Below are 26564 nucleotides of genomic sequence, written 5' to 3' on the forward strand. Positions count from 1 at the left end.
AAAAAAACCAAAAGTTGAATGTTTTCTCTGATAAGAGGATGATGATACATAATAGGGGGTAGGGAGGTTAGAGAAGAATGGAAGAACTTTGGAATGTGTAGAGGGAAATGAAGAAGGGAGGGGTTAGGGGAGGGAATGATAGTGGACTGAGACAGACATCATTACCCTATGTACATGTGTGATTACATGAATGGTGTGAATCTACATTGTGTACTACCACAGAAATGAAAATTTGTACTCCATTCATGTACAATGAATCAAAATGCAGTCTGTAAAACTAAAAATAAATAAATAAATAAAACTAACAAAAAAAAGTCACATTAACAAAAACTTTGCAATAAACTCAGAATCAAGTTTAGGTAGCTGATTTAAATGTGGCTAATTGTGTTAATACTATTATAAAGCAACTCTTATGGACTTACCACTCTCTGAATTTGGTTCAAATTTGGTATAGACTGAAAGTTTTTGACTAAGCATGCTTTTACATTAAAGATCAATAATTTTCTTTCTCTCTTAAAAAAAAAAGTCCCCAGTCTCTTTGATGACATCTATAATCATGCATGATTACCCTGTACACCCTGAGCCAGTCACATAGGCTGCTCCTCTCTCAGGTGCTCTGGATTCTCCCAGCCTGAAGCCCACCCTGAGCCCTAGTGCTCAAACACTGCACCCTCTCTCCAGGCAGGAAGATGTGCATGATGCTGTGTTTCCTCTCTTGCAGGCATTTGCAAAAAGATTCAGACAGGGACTAATGAACCCAAGGGTTCTGTGGAGGTGAAACTCAGGTGGCTGCCTGAGAGATGGAGAAATGGTTGGGAAGCCATGGATGCGTTTGGGGCATCAGCCCTCATCCAGCATCCTGCCAGAACCCCTGCCTCTTTTGCCCACTTATAAAACTATTTTTGCCCTTTACCTGTATTGATGGAATTTTATGGAACTTTAGAAGTCCTTCAGCTATGGAAAGAGCAGGCTTAGTTACAATCCCAGTTTAATTATTGGCCCTGTCTATAAGACTGGGATGTCAGCCTGAGCTAAGTGACTTGCTGTGAATGTAATCCTTTCTCAGGACACATTCTTTTAGTCAAGTTAAAAAAAATGTTGTGGAGGAAGGTGATGAAGACCATTGTTTTTTAAAACTCATGGTAAATATATGGTAAATAAGTGTACTATTAAATTTAACATTTTAACCCTTTCAAGTGTACAGTGCAGTGGCATTAAGGACATTCACACTGTTGTATAACCATCACCACTATTCGTTGTCCTACTGAAACTGTGCTCATTAAATGATAACCCCACACTTCTTCCCACTGCCCGTAATTACTATTATATTGTATTCATTGTTGTGCAACAGTATTCTCGAAATTTTTTATCTTGCAAAACTGAAATTCAATACCCATTGAACAACAGCTTCCCAGTTTCCCTTCAAAGTCCCTGCCAATTATCATTCTACTTTCTGTGACTGTGGATTCGACTTAGAAGTCTGATGTAAGTGGAATTATATGACGGTGTGTGTGTGTGTGTGTGTGTGTGTGTGTGTGTGTGTGAGAGAGAGAGAGAGAGAGAGAAAGAGAGAGAGAGGCTTATTTCTCTTAGCATAGTGACCTCAAGATTCATCCTTGTTGTAGCATGTGACAGGATTTTTTAAGACTGAATAAAATTTCATGGTACATATTCACCACATTTTCCTTATGAATTTATCCATTAGTGGGCACTTGGGTTGCTTCTTCCTCTTAGCTATCGTGAATGATGTTGCTGTGAATATGGGTGTACCAGTACTTCTTTAAGATCCTGCTTCCTACTATCAGTAATGTGAAGAGAGAGCCTCCAGAGTGGGAGAATATCTTTGCCACTCATACTTCAGATAGAGCGCTAATTTCCAGAATCTATAAAGAACTCAAAAAACTGTACACCAAGAATGCAAATAATCCAATCAACAAATGGTCTAAGAAAATGAACAGACACTTCACAGAAGAAGATCTACAAGCAATCAACAGATATATGAAAAAATGTTCAACATCTCTAGTAATAAGAGAAATGCAAATCAAAACTACCCTAAGATTCCATCTCACCCCAATTAGAATGGTAATTATCAAGAACACAAGCAACAATAGGTGTTGGCGAGGATGTGGGGAAAAAGGTACACTCATACATTGCTGGTGGGGTTGCAAATTAGTGCAGCCACTCTGGAAAGCAGTATGGAGATTCCTCAGAAAGCTTGGAATGGAACCACCATTTGACCCAGCTATCCCACTCCTTGGCCTATACCCAAAGGACTTAAAATCAGCATACTACAGAGATACAGCCACATCAGTGTTCACTGCTGCTCAATTCACCATAGCCAGATTGTGGAACCAACCTAGATGCCCTTCAGTTGATGAATGGATAAAGAAACTGTGGCATATATATACAATGGAATATTACTCCGCCATGATGAATGATAAAATTATGGCATTTGCAGGCAAATGGATGAAATTGGAGAATATCATGCTAAGTGAGATAAGCCAATCTCAAAAAACTAAAGGACGAATGATCTCGCTGATAAGCGGATGAGGACATATAAGGGGGGGTAGGAGGGGTTAGCGTTAGGGTTAGGGTTAGGTTTAGGGTTAGGGATAAGGAGGGTGGTAAGAATGGAGGAAGGAAGGACTGTATAGAGGTAAAAGAGGGGTGGGAGGGGTGGGGGGAAGAGAAAAAATAACAGAATGAATCAAACAACATTACCCTATGTAAATTTATGATTACACAAATGGTATGCCTTTACACCATGTACAGAGAAACAGCATGTATCCCATTTGTTTACAATAATAAAATAAATAAATTAAAAAAAAAAAAAAAGATCCTGCTTCCTCTCTTGGGTAGAGCCCCAGAAGTGGGATTGTTGGATCCTATGGTAATTCTATCTTTAATTGTTTGAGGAGCTGCCATGCTGCTTTTCCCAATGGCTGCGCCATTTTATATTCCTACCAAAAGTGCACGATTGTTCCAATTTCTTCACATCCCTGCCAACACTCATTATATTCTGGATTTCCACAGTGGCCACTCTATTGGGTGTGAATTTCTATGGTTGGGTGATAAAAATAAGACGTTAACCTTGACCAGATATATCATAGCTGGGCTGACAGCGGCACTGTACCTTGTCTTGTATGTCTGCAGGTCCCCAGTCAGGTTTAGTCTCCTGGAGGAGGCGGGCTTCATCTTGGGGGAAAAGACATTGAAGGGACAGAAAGGCCCCCCTTCTTTGATTTACTTTTAATTTATTACAAAGTATTTAATCTCAGTTAATGGATATCAGGATTATATTATCCATTCTTAATTAAACTAACCCTTAAACTATGATTAAGGAATCCTTACAAAAATGATCTTCAAGAACACAGAGATAATATAAATGATGGAAACCCTAAGAAAACAGCTAAGCGACACTTCTCCCACCCAGTGTGAACTCCTTATCAGCCACATTTTGATATAAAACAATGACAAGCTGATAAGAAGTTAGTCCAAAGAAAGGAAGGAATTAATCACTTAAAACAAATTTATGTCCCATTCTTAACAAGTGAAGTCCACTTGAAGTGTGTGTTACGTGTTGAGGCATCAAGACATCAACTAGTGGTAATGTACCTGCATGCTGAATTTTTTATTAATAGGGGCATGTGATCCAAAGTACTTGGAGACAAACACTCTAGATACATAGAGGATTGGGAACTATGGTGTTGCTGTCTTTCATTCCTGAATCTTTCAGGCAAGTCTGACCCACCAGTTTGGCAGAATGGCTTAGAGGACACACCTGAGGAGAATGAAACTTCAATGTTGCCAAGGCAGAGTGGTCTTTAGCCAGCATTCCATGATCCCTACAAACAACAGGGAGGGCTGTGGTCAGCCTTGAACAGTGAATGCCACCTTTATGGTAGCATCTCCTTTGTGCCTATTTCCATAACTCTTCCTCTGTTAAATGTGCCTTCTCTGGACCTCAGTCTCCTCATTTGTAGAATGGGAACACCATTCTCGGAAGGGTGCTTGGGAAGTGCTTGTATAGTGCCGGTAGGAAGGAAGGGTTCTCCAGGGGCAGCTAGGATGATCAGTAGACTGTTTTTAGAACCAGAAAATAGTACATGCATGACCATTATTAAAAAAAAGAAAATCTTACAAGTATAGAAAGAAATGAGCATCAGCCTTAACTCTGCCCTCGAGAGAACCATTTCAGTGTGTTCCCATTTCCATCAAGGGCTATAGGAAACAGTATGAGATTCTGATTGTTTTACTTATTCTATCTCAGGGGATTTCCTTGCAAAGTCATTTTAATGGCTATGTTATACTCCGCCGATGGCTATCCTATATTTTGTTTCTTCCATCTGCAAGGTTGTCCGGCCATCACCTAGTCAGTGCTGGGCATCCAGGGCCTCGTACAGGCTAGACAAGTGCTGTACCTCTGAGCTAAATGTCAGCCCCAAATCTTTTCTCCTCTCTTCTTCCTCCTTTGTCTGGTAAGCCCTGCTGTCTCAGGATTCAGTTTCTCTCCTCACATGAAACCACTAAGCCTAGATGGTATTGGAGCCCAGGCCTCGGTCTCAGCCACACCTGATGGCTCCCAGGACCTTTCCGACCCAACAGGCAAGGGGATTATGTAATCACTCCCTTTTTGCTTGTCGCCTCCTAGTACATCCACTTAAATCCCCAGCCTGAACCCCGCACAGAGGGCGTCTCACCCACATACAGTGACAGATGGATTAATGGTGAAAGATGAATGGAAGGAAGGAAAGGAGGGAGAGACAGAAAGGGTGAGAAGGAGGAAAAGCTGCAAAGTAAGGAAGGGAGGGAGGGAGAGAGAAAGGGATGAAGGAAGAGAGGGAAAGAGAAAGCAAGAACAGTAGCGAGGGAAAGAAGGAGATAGGAAGGAAGATGAGTTATCACACGGACCTCCAAGCCTCACTCTTCTGGCTCCATGGAAAGTTCTTTCACTGGGCAACTCCTGCCAAGCCCTAGAGAGCCTTCTCTGCCCTCCAGCCCTCGGCCTACATGTCTTGCTCCACCTTCACAGAGACCCTAGGAGGGAGATCCTATTGTTACCATGTTTCACAGACAGGGAAACTGAGGTTCGGCAAACTCCAATAGTTTGCCCACACTCCCTCAGTAGGAAGTGGAAGCAGTGAGTTCTGGCTCCTCCTGGCCACACATCTTTGTCCTCCACCTTCTGCAGCCCAGCACTGACTGCATCTACTTCATGCCTCTCCTCTGAGAATAGCAGAGGCGGCACTGCAGGCTCTTAGGGAATTTTGCTGGAACTTCCACGCATCCTGTGCTAGCCCCAAACTCTCGTTTGATAAGGGAAGAATCAGATTTGGAAAAACAGCAACTGCTTCTCCACACCAGCTGGTGCCACACTTCTGTGGATTTGAACAAATGCAGAGAGCAACTGGTGTCTTCCTTCCTTCAGCCCCCTTTGAGAAACTGCCATGTGATTCTGGTGACCAGATTTTGAATGATGTGGAGGCTGGAAGAGAGGAAGAGAAAAAAAAAAAAGAACTGAAAGTCGGGCTTCCTGCCTCTCCAGGTCGTTTGCAACTGGTGGGGTTCAGGGTTTCTGGAGCCATCGTGGCTAAAGCATTGGGCTGGGTTTCACTTTGGTGTGGGGGGTTATTCCAGGCTCTGTCTCTCCTCCCTTTAGCATAAAAGATTGCAATTCTAGTTGAGAAAGTGTGCCAATTCGGAAAATCACAAACCCCTGGCTCTCTCCAGTTCTGTGCAGAACGAATAACTCCCTTTGCTGAAACCACCAGCTCTTCTTGCCAGAAATCGTGGTGGCAGCCAGCAACCTGCAGTCTGTGCAGAGTGTTCTCACTGCTTCTGACAGGGCTCATCATATTCTAATAAATGTCACTTTCAATAAATCCATTGTGCATGAATTTCTCAGATTAATACAGGTTCATTATAACACTAGTCCCTTCTATGAAGTCCCAACTATGTGCTAGTCACTATGCTTAGTGAATCATCTCATCCAATAATGAAAAATTGTGAATCATTTCATGAAAACCTGTCTACCTTTCAATAATCTCCATTGCATGGATGAGAAAATTGAGGAACTCTGAAGTTAATGTCATGCCTAATTTACCAGGTGCAGGTAGAAGAGCCAGGCCTCAAACTCGGGTCTTTCTGACCTCAAAGTCCATGCCATTTCCTGCAAACGTTATTGTTGGGCTCTGGCTCTGCACATGCTCCTTCTGCTCAGCATCGTTCTCCCAACCCAGGCTCAAATGACCGCCAGCTCTGGCTTATTTTATAAATTGCCTCTGTCTGTTGTGCAGTGCTGGTGGCTTAGGATACCAGGTGTGTGCATGTGTGTGTGTGTCAGAGAAAGCTGGGGATGTCGGGGGAGAGACAGACAGAATTTCAAGAGCAGGAGTTTCCAAATGAGGCGGTGCCTAGATTCTCTCTCTGATTTCAAGCTGGGAAAGTTTCCTCAATATTCCAAAGCAGACTCTGACCATGGTGCTCTCGAGCTAAACAATGTGCTGGCTGTCTGACTGTTATGTATCTGAAACTCATCCAGGCCAGGTCTTGTGACCTCCTGAAAGCCCCCATCTTAGTCTGCTGAGACTTATAAAAAGAGGAGAAAGTTTTGGTCTCTCCTCTTTTTATAAGGACACAATTGTCATCATAGGGTCCCCATTTTCATGCTCTCATGTGAACCTCATGACCTACCAAAGGTTTCATCTCCTAATCCTGTACTACTGGAGGTTAGGGCTTTAACACAGGGATTTGATATAGTCACTCACTTTATTTATTTATTTATACCATGGGTTGAACTCAAGGGCACTCAACCACTGAACCACATCCCCAACCCTTTTTTTGTAATTTTTTTTTTTTTTTAAGAGACAGTGTCTCACTAAGTTGCAAAGGGCCTTGCTAAGTTGCTGAGGCTGTCTTTGAACTTGTGATCCTTCTGCCTCAGCCTCCCCAGCTGCTGGAATTACAGACCTGCACCATGGCACCTGGCTAGTCACTCACTCTTGGGTCCTCAGGATGGCCACAGACTTCTTAGGGCTATCCACACAGCTTGGTCAGGGAAAAAGAGATCTGCAGCTAGCAGAGGGTTAGTTGCTCTCCTGTTCCCAAATTGTTGTTCCATCTCATCTGGTGGCTGTGGAGAGAAAGCCCTCTGTTCCCATAGGGAATATCTGTTCACTAGTTTCCCTCCTGCTCCTTGAAGGGCTCCCTGAGAATCCCGCAGGGCTTGGAACTTCCAACTCCACAGCAAGGCAGCTCCATGGCATGACCTCCTTCAGGGAGGATAACTGCACCTTAACAGAATTCATGGTGACAGTGAGGTCCCATCTCTAGCCACAGGTTGGATCCACCAAGATGCAGCGTCTCCCTTTATCAGGACAACTGTGAAGGGATGAGAAAGAGGTGACATTCCAACCAAGAAGACTCTGGAGAATAATTCCAAGGAAATACATGAGTAAGTTTAAGTTTACATGGGTCCACAGCCCCCTTCTCTGCAATTCTGATACCCTCCAAATATTAGATGATTTTTCTGTCTTATTTGGTGGCAAACTGTGAGCTGAGCTGATGAGAGACAATGTGTTTATTCCACCTCAAGTGTATCTTCAACTCTTCTGGACTGACACATTAATATGACTGGTTATGCGGCAGCCGCCACTCCCTGAACTATGTAGCCTCAGGGCTAACCTCACCTATCCCTCAGAAGTTGAGGCCCAAGATGGCATCATGGGACCTGGAAATTAGGTTTGTCAAGAATACTCTTGGTTTGTTTGGACCTTAGAACATCCATCTGGAAGCTGAGTTTATTTCCTTGATGGCCCTCCAGGCCTTGCTCTACGTGACCCAGTCCTCCTCCTTGCCTCCCACCATCAGAGTCAGGCAAATGGCCCCAGTGGGCCCCAAATGGAGATGCTGGTCATGGTATTTGCTTTTAAAAGATAACAAAGCTTGAGCCAGTTGAGAAATTGAGCAGGTATCAGGAGGACAGAGCAGAGCCCTTCAGGAAAGTTGACTTTGTCAAGGACAGAGTTAAAATACTAAACATTGATCAGAAGAAACGCCCAATTCCTGGGTGAAAAGAGCACAGGTAGATTCAGATCTGGGAAGTCCTTCCTGTCTGTCTGTGAGGCCTGTCTAACTCAAAGCCTAGAGCAGGGGCCTTGAATCTCTTGTCTTTGAGCATGCTATCCTTGCCCACCATCCATTCAAGGATACATACTACTGTATGCCCCCAAAATGCCAGGAAAACAAGACAGGAAAAATGGAAGCAGTAATTGAAGATCATCTTGATGACAAGCTTTTTGGACAGCTTTTTATGAAATGCACACTTCTAAGATCTCATTATCCTGGTTTCCTTTCTTCCAAATAGCTGGCTATTTCTGTTGCCCTCAGGGCAGGCGGATGCTCCCTGACTGGTGTTTCTCCATAGCCCATGACCTCCTCTCTTTTTCTCTCTGGGGATCTCACCTGAACTCATGGCTTTTGCTGGCTCTGATGTGCCAGTGTCTCCCCAGAGCCTCCCCAGGAGCTCCAGATGCAGCCAAGAGACCATTTCCTTTCAAGTACTTCAAACTTGGCAGGTCCTAAATTGACCTCATGATATCCCTAGCTCATTTCTACCTCTTCCTCCATCCTCTTAGAAGGGATCTCTGACTCATGGTTCCTTGTGCATAATCCTTCTATAACTCCCTATTGCCCTAAGGTTAAGTCCAACCAAGCTAAGCATTCAATCTGGCTTCCATGGACTTCTTTAGTTTGGGTTCCCATCTCTCTCCCAGGTGCAGTGTTCCCTGTTACTACCAGTGATAGCAGAAGCAGTGGGTTACTCCTCAAAAATACCTAGGGATTCTATTGATGGTTCATGCCCAGATGAGAGTCCTGGGGATGCTAGATGTTTTGTCTTGTGACAATGCAGGACACAAGAATGAATCCTTCAGCTCTGCCAAGAGAAGCATGTCAAACCAAATTGCCTAAAGACCTCAAGGTCGTTTTGCTCCCCTCTGTCTTTGCAGCTTCCTCTGCTGGCATGCCTGTCCCCAGTTTCTCCATCTGGATCACCCTGTTTATCCATAGAACTTAGCTCTGCAAACATGGCTGGGTCAGATGTGTCTCTTTAGGGGTCTACATCTTGACAGGTACAGCTGTATTGGGCAGTTGCCTTGCAGGACAGGAGCCAAGGTTCTCTTGTTATCTTCTTGCCATGGCATGAGTTCCTCGGGGGCAGGATCCAGGCCCACAGAAGACTCCTGGAAGTGTGGCCCAGGGTTGGAGTTTCAGGGACTCCTCTTTGTCCCCAGTCAATTGAGGTAAGTCAGCCTGCTTCTTTCTACAGGAGCTCTCCAAGTTGGGCCTGGGGACTGATATGGAGGTGGAGCTACGAACTCTGCAGTTGCCTGTAGATTACAGGGAGGCAAAGCAGAGGATCACCAGAATCTGGGAAGATTGCCAACCACAAGTAAGTAATGACTGGAGAGGCAGTGGAGCTGGAGGCTTATGATGTGGTGGAGCACAGGGCTTATGAACTTCCTGAATGGCTGGTTCTTGGGTGATGGCTGATGTGCACTCTGTCCCCTTGTCCCATTCAATAGCATGAAGTCATGAAGTCCCAATTGATACTGTAAGGTTCTGGGTTTAAGCTGAAATACAGAGGTTCCCCCTGCCCTCTAGTACTGGGGATTGAACCCAGGGACACTTAACCATTAAGCCACATGCCCAGCCCTTTTCTTATACTTTATACTTTCCTGTCTTGCTGAGTGCTTAGGGCCCACTAAGTTGCTGAGGCTGACTTTGAACTTAAGACTCTTCTGCCTCAGCCTCCCAAATCACTGGTATTACAGGCTTGTGCCATCATGCCTGGCTAGAGTAGGTCTTAAAACCAGGAAAGAGAGGAGGAAAAAAAGAAATTGAACTCAAAGAGTTTTTACCTAAGAAAGAGGCTCAGGTTGGGCCCCATGCCCATTCAGGGAAGGCTGGTTTGAGGTTGGACCTGAGGTAAGGACCGCCTGGGCTTGGGAGAGTGACTGGGAGGGTGGTCCACCCAGGGAGGGCTTATTTTCAAAACTATATTCTCAATATGTTAACCTATATCAAACCTATATTTCTAACCTATATTATCTGAACAAATTACTTGGTACCAGTACCCGGGTACAAATACCCCTCCCTCCAAAGACCATAAGATGAAGTTAATAAAACATACACCACCAAGCTGTTAAAAAAATACCTCAAATGTTTTGATAAAATACTCAGCAGCTATTTTTGAAAAACGAAAAATAATCAGCTCAAATAAATTCTATCAAGATTTTATTGGTCTCTTACTAACTTCCTTTATTAAAGTTTCATTAAAAAGACGTATGATTCCACTAAAACACTAAGCTTCTCCTGTGGTAATCTTAGATATCAGCTTCCTCTCCAACCAAAGAGAGAGAGAGAGAGAGAGAGAGAGAGAGAGAGAGAGAGAATACACTACTCCGTAAGAATATCTTGAAATATAAAAGTATTTAAATGTAAAAGCAGCATGGTTCTATTCAGTTAATAGTCCAGCTGCTTTTCCGTCTACTCGTATTAATTAGAAGACATAGGCAGGGGATTGTGGGTTTTGTGGGTTGGATCCTGGGCTCTCCCACAGCCTGGCCCTTCTGTACAGATGATGACCTGGTTTCTTGTGATCTCTCTGCTATTGCACACGTTCACACAGCTTGCCGTGCATGTGGGAGTGGACACTTCTGCCAAAGTGATTTTTCTGGAACAGTGTGGCAAGAACAGAGGTTACCGGGATGCTGACATCCGGGGCTTCCGACCTGAGGGTGGTGTGTGCCTACTGGGTGGCCCGGATGTGATCGAGTCGGTGGTAAGCATGAAGGCGATCTGCAAGCACGTTGCTGTGCAGGATGTTGAGGTGACCTTTTCCCGAGATGCGGGCAGGTAAGCTCAGCAGAGGGTCGAGGGAGCAAGGGGAGGGAATGGTCTTCAGAGTCCCCTCTCTCTCCTCAAGGGAAGATCCCATACCGTCCTATGCCATCCAGTTGGCTACTTGGTCACCCCTCTTTGCTGCAGACGAGCACAAGCTTGGTTGCTCACGCCCTAGCCTGAAGTCTTGTTTCCAGGACTCCTCCCCATAACACAGGCTTTGGAGCATTGTTATAGAAGAGATGGAAAGGCAGGTTTTGAGAATCAGGTACATTTTGTGGGTATTTTTATATATTTTGGGGAGGGGAACTAAAATTCTGAGTTAACCTGACCCCACATAAAGATTAATTTACCTTTGCTTCTCCAAACTCTGATGCCCAGTAGGAATTTTCTCCCTTCTCCAAGTAATGAATGGATAGATGACTCAATGAAGACATGAATGAGGGAGGGATTTACTGGGTTGACAGTGTTTTGGATTAGTTAGTTCAGTCATTTTCTCTTCATCACTTGTTGGTCAGGAGACCAGGAGCCAGTCTCTGGTTTATTTCCAGCCCCATGTTCTTTCTGAGGCAGAAGACCCAAACTTAAATTTCCCCAAGTGGTGGTCCTCCCTCTTCATGGTTTGTGTATGTTGCATAGCCAATTCTGTTTACAGTTCATGGAGTTAGGGGTTGGTCTGAGAAATGACGTGGCAATTCATGTGGATGCAGGTATGTCTGTGATTATGCCTACTACTTCTCTCTGCATCATGGAAATGGGCATGCGGCGCTCATCCACATCCCTCCACTGTCCCGTTGGCTCCCTGCCAGTCTGCTGGGAAGAGTCTTGCAAGTCATTATCCAGGAAATGCTGGAAGAGATTGGGAAAGCCCAGGTGCACAGCCTGGTTTGCAGAAAACCAAACAGCCAAAAAGAAGCAACTGGGGGATGTCTCCTTTAGAGAAAATTAAACGCTTCAATGCTGTGTGTAAAGTTCAACTGTGCTTTGAGAGGCTTTTAAAAAATTGCTTGTAAAACAGTTTACACAGAGGGAAAAAAATTCTGAATTAGCCCAACAAAATCACAAAGAGTTATTTTATTGTCAGAAGAAAAAAGAAAAAAGAACTCTCTAAAAGGCGGACGTTACACAAGGGATTAACTAGGTTCAGTTATGGTTTTCATGGCAATGAAATGAAATCCCTAGCAATTTTTTTCTTCCAAAAGGCACAGCAGTGGGGCTGTATGATTCTGCCCAGATTGCTAGGCCCACAGACCCAGTTTGCAGAGGCCATGGAAACTCAGGTGCAGCTGCTGCTCCAGGTGCCCTCTGCCTGGCCTCCAAATTTACACATCTAGGCCCTGTGAGCAGCTTTGGAGCTACCAAGACTCTGGTGTTTGGTTCTCCCCTCTTTTGCTGCTCATTTTAACCATTTTACTTTTTTTTTTTTTTTTTTTGGTGGTGGTGCTGGGGATTGAACCTAAAGTATAGTTTAGTGGCATTCACTACCTATGCATTGCTGTGCAACTATCACCACCATCTATCTCTAGAACTTTCTCATTATCCCAAATAGTACCCATTAAAGACTACCTACCTATTCCTTTCCTTTCCCCATGTTATTGTTTAGATCTGGAATGTCCCTCAAAGTCTCATATGTTTAGGACATTGTTAACATTAGAATCCTCTGCCCCAGAGTCACGCAGATCAAACTTGTCTTGGCTTGACTTTTGTCAGTGGAAGGTCTAGGGAAAAAGCCTATAAATCAGCCAAAAATGAAGTACAGATTTTGTATTTTATGTATCCAAATTTTCTTCCAGTCAATTTAATGGGGGTGAGAAAGAGTAGCTTCCCTGACTTCACCGGCAATTTGCATGCCCAGAGTGTTCAGCTGTCACAAATAAGATGATGCTTTCTCAGGGAACACTTGCAAGCGACATGTGTAAACACACATGCTGCCTGGAGCTCTGCTCCCTTGCCACATAAGTGTGGTGATGCTTCCAGAAAGGGAGGAAACAAAACTGGAGTCAAAAAGTGCATACAGAATTCTTTTATTTAACTTAAACCATGTAGTACTTTAACTACTAGAAAAAAGCAGAGTAAGAGAAACTAAAGTTGCCTTAGCGTCAGCCATTCAAAATAGACAAAGTTTCTTTTTATCCCCCATAATGTAAAGAATCCAGAGTATATCGATAACAGGAATAATTCTTACAACAGAATATACAAAAACATTTTGAAATTTTTTTCATCTACTGATTTTTTTATATAAACAGAGGATTTCTTAGGAATAATTTATACACAGAAAGTCATTTTATGTAACAAATTGGCCATGTTATTACCTTTTTTTAAAACTTTTTTAAAAAACCTTTTTTAAACAAGAAACTCAGAAAATGCATTATTTGCGATGCATCCATTCCATCGCGCCTTCTGTTTTTTTGTTTGATTTTTTAATTCCAGAGGTAGACAAACTCTGGCAAACCTCTCACCTCAACCTCACTGGCTTAGAAAGCAGACAGGTGTTTTTGCCAGGCATCTATTCTACCTGTGGATGTGTCTGCACAACACCAAACATCCAAATCAGAAGCTGAACACACACAAAAAAATTGGTTTCTGAACCTTTCTCCTATGGAGTGCAAAAAATTCCAGATGTTTCCAACAATGGGGATTTTGTGGAACTGTGTAGACATGACCAGTTATCATTGGGAACTAGAGGACATGGAGTCAAACTTAAAAAAAAATACTGAGGTGTGCTGTACTTTTTATTAAAAAGAATTTGTTCTGTATGGTAAAAACGTGTCTTCGGTGTTCTGCCTTAAATAAAAATAAATAAGGTCTCTTCCTTGTTAGAACAAAGCATTCGACATGATGTGAGGCACAGAAGCAAATGGTCTGTGTGCCCCAGAATCTTTTGTGTGATCTCTGTGAAAACCATCTGCAGTGCCCTGAAATCCTGCCATCTCTATGGCATTGCAGATCAAGGCAACAGCCACGTCAGCAAGCCAGATGCCACAGTGTCCTGCCCCATGGGGTGGCAACACCTCTGCTCCATGGCCAATGAGGTTCTTTCCATCTGTTAAGGTCACTACACTCCAAAGGGAAATAACCAGTAAAAGATCCCCTAACCCAGAGGGTTCTAGAAGACCAAGATACTGAAGATACAGAACTACTTTTGAAATCATCATTATTCCTTTGTTATATAGGGCACAAAGTATTGGGGAGAAAGAGGGTGAGCCATGGCCTGGGAAAAGTCTTTTTTTTTTTTTTTTTTTTTTTTGGCATATTGTAAAGCTAGCTAATAAACAGGTGTCCTAAAAAAATGGATCACAAACATATATTTGCACACAGAGAGGAAAAAAAAGTGTCTTTAAATTATTTTCAGCAATTATAAACTACAAACATTTTATAAAATTATTCTATGTTCTTACAAAAATGCAATGAAACATTTAATTAGTTCTTGTAAACCAGATCTTCGTCAACTGACTACCCGTAATCTACTGGACTTAAGAGCCCTATTGGAAACACTAATGAGTGACTAATTAAAAAAATGTTTACTGGAAAGATGCGGACACACAAACGTGGACATACAAATGAGTGATTATTATGTTCTTGCAGAAACAAAACAAAACAAAACTCTAAAGTCATGCCCCAGAACTGACAACTCAACTGGTGTGATGTAGTCCACATTCTTGAACAATGTAATTTAACTCCGTTAAGTTTCCAGAGCAGGATGTTAGGGTTATTTGTTGAAACCAAATGCCCACGGATGACTGTTGAGCCTTGATGTGGTCTGATACCTTCAGAAGGCATCAAGTTCAAAACACTGCCCACGCTTCTTCCAAAGCCCTGTACCCTTCTGCCCAAAATTCTTCTCTTCATGTCATTGATCCCTGTTAACAGTGGTTTCCTAGTGCCTCGTCATTCCACCATTGAGGAACGTTCATTTCTCTAAACGATCAACTAGTCATCCATTTGGAGGCCAGAAAGGAAACCTGGCCTATCCAAGGTCTGTATCTTCAGCATCTCTGGCAACAGAGGTTCAATCTAAACAACATCCTCTCTTGAAGTTCTCTTTCGTACCACCGACTAGTTCAGAGTGGAGTAAGAAAGTTTGACTTTCATCACTGGTTCTTAAGAAGTGGATCTCTGGTCCAAGTCTCGCAATGCTGCTTAGCCCAGGAAATGAAAAGACAGCTGACAAACACAAAAGTAACATTAACAAAAGAACAAACCCCAAACCTTAAATGCATTACTGGGATTGCTGGAATGGGCCAAGGCATACCATGGAGTGTTACTATCAACTGCAGGGTGCCTATGGTTTGAAAAGGAGTTGCCTTCAACACTGTCTGGTTACCCTAAGCAGACCCAGCAGTGACAGCTGAAGACCGGGGATGAGCATCCTAACCTTATCACTCACCCAAGTCAGTGTAACTTGGCCACCAGTTACAGAAGTGGACTGCTAAGAGGCTTCGGTGGATCAGACTGGCCTAAAATTTGGCATCATACATGGCTCATTGATCCGTTATCCCAACCAAAGCACAGCGCCACATATCAAGCATTTTGTCATTTGGTAGTTTCACAATAACCACTTTTCTATTTTATGAAGCTGCTTTTCCTACCATTGAAATGTTGTCCCGAGTCATAAGAAGCAGGATGGAAGGAGAGGCCAGTGATGGTCATGAACACAGTCTTTTATCTTCCAAGAAGGAAGTGCTTTCCAACTGTGTCAAACATCATGACATTCCATAAGGAGAACTGGCGTGGTCTGGGTCTCACACAGAGTTCAACAGTGTCTCTAGAATATGCCAGTTCTTGCTGCCTTAGGGAAGGGCTGTGTGTGAGAATGTCTTAATGCTCACATCAATGCAGTGATGTGCCTCAGTGGTTCACGTTACTTCAAGCAGTGTGAGCTGCTGTCAGGAGGAGGTTGCATGGAAAATGCCACAACTCAGCTTGATAAAGATTATTTGGAGCACACAAAAGAGAAAAACGAGAAGAGGTGGGAAAATCAGCACAAAATTAGGCTAGAACTGTGGATATATGATGCCTTGGTATAGTCAAGGTGGGTGGGTTGGTCCAGTAAAATGACTGCACCATCATACAAACAAAATTTTCTTTTATTGAAGTGTTTCTGAAGCACTTATGATGGGCACTACACTGTAGTGTTCTCTATGTAAAGAAAAACCACCTACGTAAAACAAAAACAAAAAGACACCAACAGCTTGGACAGTTAAAACAAAACCCTTACAACCAGCTGAATGATCTGTAGAAATCCAGTTGTGGAAACCGGTTAGTATGTGCAAAAGAGAGGAGAGGGCACTATTCCAAGGGGTCACCTACAGTGTGGAAGAAGAAAACCCTGATCAAACAGTATTTCTCAATGATCTTAAGGTCCCCAGGGACTTGGGAGAGAAGGGTAGTGTTCTAGCAGGAAGGAGAAGGCCCCTGAGCTTAACTGTACCTACTGGAACTGCTAAGGAGCTGCCCCCTCTTGGAGAAAACCACCTACAACATGTTTCCCAGCTGAAGTCCCCAGTGCCTATGAGCAGCCACTGGATGTGGAGAGTGCACCGTCCGCCCATGAGCAGCAGGATGATGGGATGGACGGAGGTACAGCCCTGACAGGATGGGAATGCCACAGAGGCTGAGCCAACCACTGGCCTTCCCAGCCCCAAGGTTTGGTATGTCTGTTTACCCCTGGGGGAGGAGGAGGTTGAGGGTAAAGTTGAGAAAGCAGTATGCAGAGGGGAAAGGGCTTTGCCCCTACCACCTTTTCTGTATCAGATTGGTGGTAATGTCAGGAAACTGCATTCTGGATCAGAAGGTCAAGCTCTCAAATTGCTGATGTGGGTGTAACTTTGAATAGAACAAATGTAGCAGCAGCAGTGGTGGCACATCCCTGCCTCACTCGCAGGCCTCACCAGAGCAGGCAAGGGAACCAACTAACATCCTACACACACACACATGGGATTCTCACAGATCAGTGTGTGGCGTGGGGCCTTCCTGTTCTCAGATCCTGGGGAACACTGCTCTCTCAATTATGAAATGTGTTGGTCATTCAACATGCATGAAGTAGTTTTGTTTCAAAGTCATCCAGACAGGGATGGCCAGGTCGCCCCCCCATGGCATGTTCTGGTTACCTCCTCAGGGTCATAAGGGTCACTGAACTGAGAGCAGGGCAATCCTAATACTTCCCAACCTCTGAGGAAATCAGGTTAGGAAAGAAGGAAAAGCAATATGAGATGAGACATCTCAGAAAAAGGCAAGTTCATTTGAAATGAGTGGAGAGGTGAGTTAGTGTTGTTTTGACCCCGGAAAACAGCCAGGCCTCTCTCCCTGCATCACCTGGGTGTGTGGCCTATGGCATGGATGAGGTTACCAGTATCAACGGCCTATTGTCAGGTGCTGAGAAATGTGAGATGTATTTTTTTCTATATACACATATAAAAAAATAAGAGTGAGGTAGATAAATGTTGAAAAAACAACAACGAAAAATCAAAAACTGTCCCTTACACACACATACACACACACACACACATAAACCCTTTCCTCAGTATTTAAATTCATAATGGGGGCTTCTCTACAGTGATTAAAACTGGTATCACAAAATAAATTAAAGGAAAACTCATATATAATACCTTCTTAATCACTTTTTTTCTTTTTCTTTTCTTTTCTTTTTTTTTTTTTAAGGAAAAACACTGTGGGACAAAGGCTAGTGAAAAAGTTGTGAAACTGAAACTACTGACAAGCAAAAATGCACTACAGACTTTCTTTTTTGTGTTTAATCTCCAGTCACAACTAGCAATCATCATCTTTGAGCTTTGTTCTTACTCATAATTTAAACATTTCCATCCCAGAAGCAACTCTTGTGCTGTCATCACTCTGGTGAGAAGTGCTAAAAACTAAACAAAACAAGACCCCCGGGCCCCGAGGACTGGGATTCCTGGCCAAGGAATAGCACGCCAGCGCCAGGGCTCTGGTCCCCTGGGAGCAAAGGGTGGGTCCTCCATAGCACTGGTACTGCCCTGACCTGGCACTCAGGCCGGCGGACCTGGTGGTGTGCTTGCACACACCCCTGAGGATGCTGTCCCTGGTCCAGCTGGGATGCTGGGGTCCTGCTCCCTGCCAGTGTCAGGGAGGTCTCTTGGGATGCTCTGTTTCTAGAGACAGGTAGGTCGGTATGGTGAGGGTGGTGTGGAGGGTGGCAGAGGGGAGCCTGCTGGGCCACACCCTGCTGCACCCTGGGACTCAGCAGCTGTTTTCTGTGGGATGGAAGGATTAAATATCCATTTAAAAAAATAGTAATCCAAATGCCTAGTGTCTGCAGTTAAAACTGCTGTTGTACCCAATAATTAAAAAAATATATATATGTGTGTCACAACCAAAATAAAGGCTAGGGAAAGAGAAGGTGAGACTTTCAACAATGGGGGACTATAAACACTGAACAAGGATGCATGAGATATTCAACTTTTTTTTTTTCTTTTTTCTTTTTTTTTTTCTGACCTGAGTTTGCATCGGGTCTTGCGCTGTAACAGACTCCAATGCCACAAGAGGGGAGGCAGGGGAAGGACGGGAGCAAGGCCCACTGGGACCCTGGCCCTAGCCTCTGATCCACCTCCTTCCCACACCAGCCTTATGCCCACAAAGCCTATGGGACAGAAGACAATGAATGGGTCTCAGGGAGCAGGGAAAGGGGAGATGAATTTATAAAAAGGCATCAAACAGTTCATGGCAAATTATGTTCTAGAAGTATCAATTATTGGGAGAGAAGGAAGAAAAATCACACACACTAGTACAAAGCATAAGAAGTTTCTTGGAGTGAGCAGAAAGGGAAGAAGGGTAGACCTGAAAGTTTTCATAGATTAAATCCACAAAGATAAAGAACAAAAAAAATAGCAGCTTTTTTTTTTTCTGTACAGACGTATAGATGAATATCTGAACCGTAAAAAAGTTATAAAAGTGACATTAAAGACAATGTGTATGCAAATGTTTCATGGTCTAACATAGAACTGTAAGACCCATGAAGAAGTCCTAGTAACAGAGAAAATGTCAACAAAGCTTAGAATGCTTGACTCCATTGCCTGCGCTTCTTCTCACTGCTGTAGTGTCTGAACCCCTTTCCTTGCACAACTGCACAAACGGCTGGGCTGAGTCCCTGGAAACCCTTCCCATCTGTGTTCCTTGTGGGGTCAGGAGGGAGGGCTGGGGGAGGAAATTGGCATGGGGTCCACCTTGACCCACAGCCTGGCTTTTAGGCTCACTCAGGATCTCTTTCCTCCAGAATTCTTGGAGGATGAAGAGGTGGAGATGGGGAGTGCGGTGGGGAAGCTAGTTTAGCCTTTCCCCATCTTCACTGAGGGAAGGTCCCATTTTGTCCAGTTCCCCCAAATAATAACCTAGTCATCAAAAGCAACAAGACTGGGGTGGATGTGGGCTTGGAAAGCACCTGGGGGACAGTCAGATGGAGTGCATCACCAATGTTTCTCTTAAATGGAGTTATTAACTAGATACCATGCTCACCCCATTCCTCTGAACATAAGAAAATCAGTGTGTGTGGGGGGATCATGAGGGAGAAAGTTCAGGATTTTGGCAAAATTTGGCAGCGTTAAAATGGTAACAACCATGGATGAACGATGGCCCTTTTTAAATTTTAGATGACACTAAAAAGGTAAAGATATAGTTAAAAAACTCCGTCTCAATGTGTGTGTGTGTGTGTGTGTGTGTGTGTGTGTGTGTGTGTTGTATAAAGACCTGTGGTGTCAGGCAGGTATATACAGGGTGATGTGGAGTCCCAGGAACAGCCACTTCCTCCATCTGATAAAAAGGGCTTCCCGGCTGGGTTTGTGGAAAATATTTTTTCCATTATGAAGCAGAAAAAGGAAAAAGTAAGAGAGAGAGAGAGAGAGAGAGAGAGAGAGAATATGAGGAGACTCAATTCTCAAGTGTTCTGTTGCTATTAAGTGTTGTCATTAAGGTTCTTAGAGGCCGGTGTCAGTTAAGGGTTTGGGTAGGGAAATAAAAAGCTGCTTGCATATTGAAAAAAGGAACATCCCAAATGTGTTTTACTGCAGAGAAGCCGTCTCCCATGGGCAGCAATGCAGTTCTGAAGATCCACTGAGGTACAGGAGGCTTGTGAATAGATTGTTAAAACTTTCTCTCCCCCCACCCGCCGCTGAGTGTGCACACACGTTACTGTTTGCACGGGATTCGGGATCCGAGGATCAGCAGGTTGAAGACTGGGGCAACGGCAAGGCTCTCTCGTCCGTGCGTCCTCCGTTCATGTGTGCGTAAGGCCGTCTCTCATCGAAGCTGGCTCGGAGAACCAGCACTCCAGGGCCTGGGCCATTCTCGGCCTTGTGTCCTGAGTGTCTGTCAGGCAGCGGCAGGGATGATGAGGAGGCCGAGGGGTCCAGGGGGACACTCTCCATGTTTTCAGGCTCCAGGTCCAGCTCCTCAGGTTCAGGCGGTTTATTCTCCTCGCTGTAGTAGAAGGAGACCTCCCGAAAACTGGGTTCCATCTCATCTTTGATGCTGCTGATGATCTCCAGGAAGGAAGGTCTCATCTTGGGGTTGTACTGCCAGCACATGCGCATCAACTCGAACCTGAAGGGAGACAGACACAAGATGGGCCCAGAGTGAGCAGGGTAAGGTGACCAGACAGCCTCATGGGCCTTTCACTGTACTCCACACTCTACAGTAAGAACTGAGGATTGCTCTGTCACCTCTCTAAGCCTCTGGCTATCCATCTGGATAGCCCTCCTACCTCCACCATTCCATTCCATTACCCCCAGAACGCAATCCTTACTGGAACCCAAACTCTCATTTCCTAAGGACCAATCTTAGTGCATGTCTTCATTTATGGTGGCAGTGCTAAGAAATAAAATGGTCAGCCTTCTAGCTGAACCCGCCCTTGCCAAAACATTGTTTCCAGAATCAGACTGTAGGAAACTTTGTTTCTCACTAATAAGGCTGAAAGCCATCATGGCTTTCCTGATGGCAATCTCTCCAAGCCTCACCTATGCTATTTCCGAGCTTCATCCTGGCCAGGGATGCCCTTGGCAGAGGACCCGAGGATGGAGGTGGCAAGGTTGCCAGACAGAAGCAGCACACATGCCAAGTGTGCCATTTCAATCCAGTACCTGCTTGCTGTGGGCCCTGCAAAGGCACAGCCCTGGCCCCATGATCCAGGCTATGCTGGAGAATGAGACCTGGCAGAGATCTCAAGTCAGATTCCAACAAGCCAGCAAGGAGAACCCTGGGCAAGAGTACCCTCCACAAGCAAGGGGTAGGCAGAGAACAGAGCATGAAGCTCCTGCTGAGCCTCAATCACACCAGCTGGATCATCAATCTCTATGAGGCCCTCCTGGTCATGTGGAACAGAGGCCAGAAAGGGAAGAAGAAAGGAGGTAAGCTGCCTCTGGTACAGTCAGCTGCCCAACCCAGGAAAGACCTGGACTTTGACAAGAACAGAACTGGTACAGAATACAGAGAGAGACCTGAGCAGCAAATTGAGAGGTAAAGGAACAAAGGGCAGGACACAGAGTACAGGGGTAGCCATGGTTCTGTGGAGGAGTCAGCCAGTTGCCCTGCCTCACATGAGCATGACACCAAAGTCCCTCCCCTATACCTCTGTTCTTGCTGGAAAGATACACTTCTGTTTTAAAGCTTCTGGCTAAACACTTTTTGATTAAAAATGGCTAAATGGAACTCCCCACATCCAGGCAGATCAAAGCACCCCAAAGAGGCCATATATAGACTTCTGTCAGGCAGATATCACTTGACCAACAAAACTGCCTGCTTACTTTGACCTCAGGAAGAATTCCAAAGAACAGCTCCACATAAGAACTGCCTGTAGGCTCAATTCACAACAGTTAAGCTATGGAATCAACCTGCACTTCAACAGATGAATGGAATGTATACATGTGGAATGGAATATATACAATAAAATGTGGCATATATACACAGTGGAATATTACTCAGCCATAAAGAGAAATAAAATTCTGGCATTTGCCAGTAAACAGACAGAAGTGGAGACTATCATGCTAAGTGAAACAAACCAATCCCCCCAAACCAGAGGCCTAATGTTCTCTCTGATATGCTGATGCTAACACACAATAAAGGAGGGGGAGGGAAGAATAGAAGTCATTGGATTAGACAGAGAAGAATGAAGGGAAGGGATAGGGGATGGGAATAGGAAAGACAGTAGAATGAATCAGACATAACTTTCCTATGTTCATACATGAACATATGACCAGTTTAACTCCACATCATGTATAATCACAAGAATGGGAAGTTACATTCCATGTATTTTTTAAAAATTTTATTTGTTCTAATTTCCATGTATTTATAATATGTCAAAATACACTCTACTGTCATGTATCTCTAAAAAAAAGAACTTTTTTTAAAAAAGAAAAAAAAAATAGATAACTGCCTTTAGGGTGCAAAAGCTGTCTGAAGAAAGGAAGGCTTCCCTGCCAATCTGGTCACCTTCCTCAGGTTGGGTCTGGAGGGTAGTGACCTTGAAAGAGAATAAGAGGGACATCCATCCAGAATTCAATGTTCTAGAGGTCTAGGGGGCCAGCAAATTACAGCAGGGTACATTTGTTTACATATCCTCTGTGGCTTTCAAGTTCCAACTGTTGGTTGAATAGTCAGAAAGGAGGCTATTTAGCCTATAAGCCTAAAATGTTTACTGCTCCTTTGCAGAAAAATATGGCTGAAACCTGCTCTGGAGGAAAAGGAATTAGATAAAAGAGGAAGGCTAATTATCTCCTCTTCCAAGTAAACCTGAGAGCAGCACTAACCACAAGGGTAGGTGTTAGTATTGAGTGACTAAAGGTGGCGGTGTACACAGTGCCAGGCAGCAGGAGCTTTATGTGCGGGAACCGCCTTAGTCCTCAAAAGTCTGTAGAGGCCCTGTTTATTATACCATATCCTCATTTCACATGCAAGGAAAAAGAAGCTCCAAAGTTAATCCTGCAGGGGTGGAGTAGGGATGGGGCTCTCTGTAAAACAGTATGGTTACACTTTGGTTGCCTCAGCAAGAGTGACTGTGGTCCTGCTAGAAGACCGTCCCCTCTCAGCTGTTCACTGGATAGTCGAAGTCATGGAAGGGTTTGATTTGCACTGATAAACCAGCAGTTAGTGTGTTATCTCCCTCTCTGGTCAGACAGCAAACAGAACTATTTTCCTATATCCGCATCTCTTTCTGAGGAAAACTGATTGATTGATTGATTGATTGGTTGATTGAAATGGGTCACAAATATATGTGATAATTTTTGTGTCTGGGCTGCAATTTCTTCTCTGGCTGACTTATCCCTGAGCAGTGTGTGGCCTGGGCTGAGAACATAAGCTGTGTCTGGCTTTGTGCCCTGAGGCTGGGGGCTGAGGAGGTGCCACCAGCAGGACTGTGATGTAGTGACATCAGCACAAACACGCCATGTTATGCCTCTTTTAAATCATTCCAGAGTCATAGCCCTTGCAGGGCTGCCCATAAAAGGAAGCCTTTTTTACTCTGTGGGATTCAAGACCTTGTTTACACTATTTTCACAGGAAAACTCTCCATAGACTCCAGAAGGATTTATGATCTGATAAAACTCTTCTGTTAAAAGGCACATTTTTTACCACTGGTAAGCTCTGATGAGAACAGAGCTGTCCTCTACTGAAAGTTCAGGGGGCACACACCCAGCCCTCCATCTGGGACAGCAACAAGGCTGCAATGGGACTCCTGCCTGGTTGAGAAGCCACTTTCCAGGACTGAACTATACCCCTGGGAGTCTGTGTGGTGGCCAGGGTTGTATGCACACAGATGCACTTCCATAGTCTCCTCTTGGTCCTTGGCACCCAACATCTTGAACTGGATAGGCTATGATCTGTGGAGAATATTAGTGAGTCAAGATGCCCTGGGCAGTTCATGACCCAAGCAATCCTGCTGCTGAGTGTTAGCACAGCCTCAGTCCAGTGTCGACCCACATTGCAGAGAGACCAGATCCCAGAGAGGTCCTGCAGGGCTGATTGTGCATCCATGAACAGCCAGGGCTGTCTAGAGTCACTTACTAGCCAGCATTGGCAGTGGAGAAGTGTGGCCTGTGTGCTGTGGCAAAGTTCACATCAGGGCTAATGGGGCAGGTGCAGTCATCCTGTCCATGTAGAGCTGACTCATGCACTTAATTTCCACAAAACCAACCCAGGATTCACAGTAACATGGGCACTTCAATCAGCAAAAGGAAAAATGGCTTGAAAACCATAAAAATGATCAGACTCCACCAAGTGTGTTTCAGAATCATCTATGAGCTGATGACTCTCTGAGTTCAAAAAGTTCAAATTCTTTCCTGAATCCTGCAGAATGAAAAGCTGACATGTGGGGCAAAGTGACTTCTTTGCCTGAGTTTTTATGGCTGAATTCACATCTCTGCCCTATCCCTTATCCTGCAGTGTTAGAGGTGGGTCCTTTAATGCCACCAGATTTCATGATATTGAGGACCATTCCTTCCTCATCTTTGTGACTTTAGTAGCCAGCATGCACCCAGAGGGTTCAGTGATGTCTATAGCCTAAGCTCTGGCTTTGTTATCACTTTAAAATATGGATGCAACCACAACCCAAAGCTGATCTTATGAAGCTTGCCAAATTAATTCAAACTGAGTTATGGTGCTGAGACTTGAGTACCTCAGGGCTCAGGCTGCAGTCTTTCCTTGAAGGCCAGAAGACTACGATACTGAGGAATGGGGGCTTGGCTACTCCTAAGGCAACTGACTTCATGTACAGGTATCACTAAACAGCTGTAGGGTCTTTCTGATGCTTAGCTGAGTCCCCCAGGGGTCACACGACATGACCAGGGAGTACATGTTGCCATAGCAGAACAACAAAGGTGAAAGGTTTTCTTTCCCACTTGAGACCCAGGTAACTCCTAAGGGCTTAGGAACTCTGCTATTCTCTGGGATAAACAAAGTCCATTATTTGATTCCTCATAACAAAAGAACTCCACTCTCTCCCAGAATCCTTCTTCTTCATGTAAGCTCATCAGTAAATTAAGAAGGATGACACAGCTATTCCCTATGAAACCAGCCTCACTTCCCTTTCTTCTGCTCTTTTCTTAGAAGGGAGACAAATTTGCCAAGGGGGTTCTGGATGGCAAAGCAGAAATGCCTTGTGAATTACACATTTCTTATCCAAGGGTAACCTCTCTGTGTAAACTTCCTCATCCTCCACGCTGGGAACAGGAAGTTCATTGCTTTTCCCATGGCAGGTGGGCTGCTTCCCAGGCATATTGAATTAATAGTGAACTCCAGTCATCTGGAGGTGGATCAACTTCAAGAGTCCCACAAGTTTCCCAGAGACAAACATTCATCCAAGTCTAAGAAAAAAAAAAAAAAAACACAAAAACAATACCTCTCTCTCCACCAACACCAAACCACAGGAACAAAACTCATACCTGCTTTCCTGGGCTGTTTCTAAGCTTGCTAAATACCACTAATTCTAGTATTCAAATCTATTCTGGCACCATGCACCTTTATGCAAATTTAGTGGACATCAGTGCTCACACTCCATTTCTTACATTTTAACTCAGAGGCTGTACTGTTCAAGATGGACAGCAGATGGCCTCTTGTAAGGGACATTGCAGGTACAGAAGGTGGAAGCCAGCTTTCAGGACTCCCAGAGCTTCTCTGAGTAATCCCCTCCCACACTGTGAACCCTGGAGAAGATAGGAGCAGTAGAGTGTTCCTTCTGGGATTACAACAGAAAGGACATTGGAGGCCACTTTGCTTGTGGATCACTGGTTCCAGTGCAAGGCAGAGCAGGAAATCTATAGGTCTATGGGCCCAATCTGGCCTGCTGCCTCCCTGAATTTGTAGGGAGCCATCTGAACTACAAATGGCTTTTACATTTACAAACGGTTGGGGGGAAAATATTAAAGAAAGGATGGTATGTGACAACATGGAATTACACAAAATTCAAATTTTAGTATCCAAAAGTAAAGTTTTGTTGGACCCCAGCCACACTTGTTTATATACTCTTTATGACTGCTTCTGTATCACAGCAGCAAAACCGAACAGTTGCAAACAAGATTGTGTGGGCCCCCAGAGTCAAAAACATTTACTATCTGACTACCTGGCCCTGTAGAGTTTGCTGAGCCTTGCTATAGGGAAAGCCAGATGTGTGTCATAAGGACATTCCAGTGGTGCTATGGGGAGGTCCACATAGAACTCATATGGTGCACAGCCACATCAGTGCCTTAGAAGAAGATCCACCACCCTGGGTGAGCCTTCAGAGGACCACAATCCTGCTGACAGCTTGACAGCAAGAACCTAGAGACTCCAAGCCAGAGCCATCCCACTAAGCCGCTAGCAGATTTCTCATCTTCAGAAACTCTGTGAGCTAACAGATACTAATTGTTTTTTCAACTATTAGGTTTCCAGTACAGGTGGGGAGAAGGGGGATTTTCTATGCTGGGCAAGAAAACATACCGAGTGGCCTTTTGAGTCTCTTCCAACTATGGGTTGTGGCGTTCTGAAGAAACTGTACTAGCAGTCTCTTTAACAAGGGATCTGGGAGGCCCAGTGCCCCATGTCCTCTGAGAAGCAGAGGTACCATCAGTGGTAGCCTTACTCTGCAGCTCCAGGAATGCCTCCAGACTTAAGTCACTCCCCGATTTCCTATGCTTAGAGGAGACAATGGCACCCGCCCCCCATCC

General features: G+C 44.4%; 2 protein-coding genes across 4 annotated transcripts in view; one reads left to right on the forward strand and one right to left on the reverse strand.

Annotated features, from left to right (window-relative positions):
- Pgpep1l (pyroglutamyl-peptidase I like) overlaps positions 1-13754 on the forward strand; it is a 28026-nt gene extending 14272 nt beyond the window's left edge. For 2 of the 3 annotated variants that reach the window (XM_047542107.1, XM_047542108.1), the window contains 3 exons: positions 9329-9451; positions 10691-10917; positions 11613-13754. In XM_047542107.1, coding sequence (XP_047398063.1) covers positions 9329-9451; positions 10691-10917; positions 11613-11841 — 579 coding nt within the window. In that variant the 3' untranslated portion in view covers positions 11842-13754. Of the gene's footprint in view, positions 1-7332; positions 7454-9328; positions 9452-10690; positions 10918-11612 lie in introns of all 3 variants that reach the window. The other variant, XM_047542109.1, reaches the window with a different exon arrangement.
- Igf1r (insulin like growth factor 1 receptor) overlaps positions 12911-26564 on the reverse strand; it is a 308645-nt gene continuing 294991 nt past the window's right edge. The window contains exon 21 of the mRNA XM_047542106.1: positions 12911-20475. Coding sequence (XP_047398062.1) covers positions 20094-20475 — 382 coding nt within the window. The 3' untranslated portion in view covers positions 12911-20093. The remainder of the gene's footprint in view (positions 20476-26564) is intronic.

This window comes from Sciurus carolinensis, chromosome 2 (genome assembly GCF_902686445.1).
Source record: "Sciurus carolinensis chromosome 2, mSciCar1.2, whole genome shotgun sequence".
Lineage (NCBI taxonomy): Eukaryota > Metazoa > Chordata > Mammalia > Rodentia > Sciuridae > Sciurus > Sciurus carolinensis.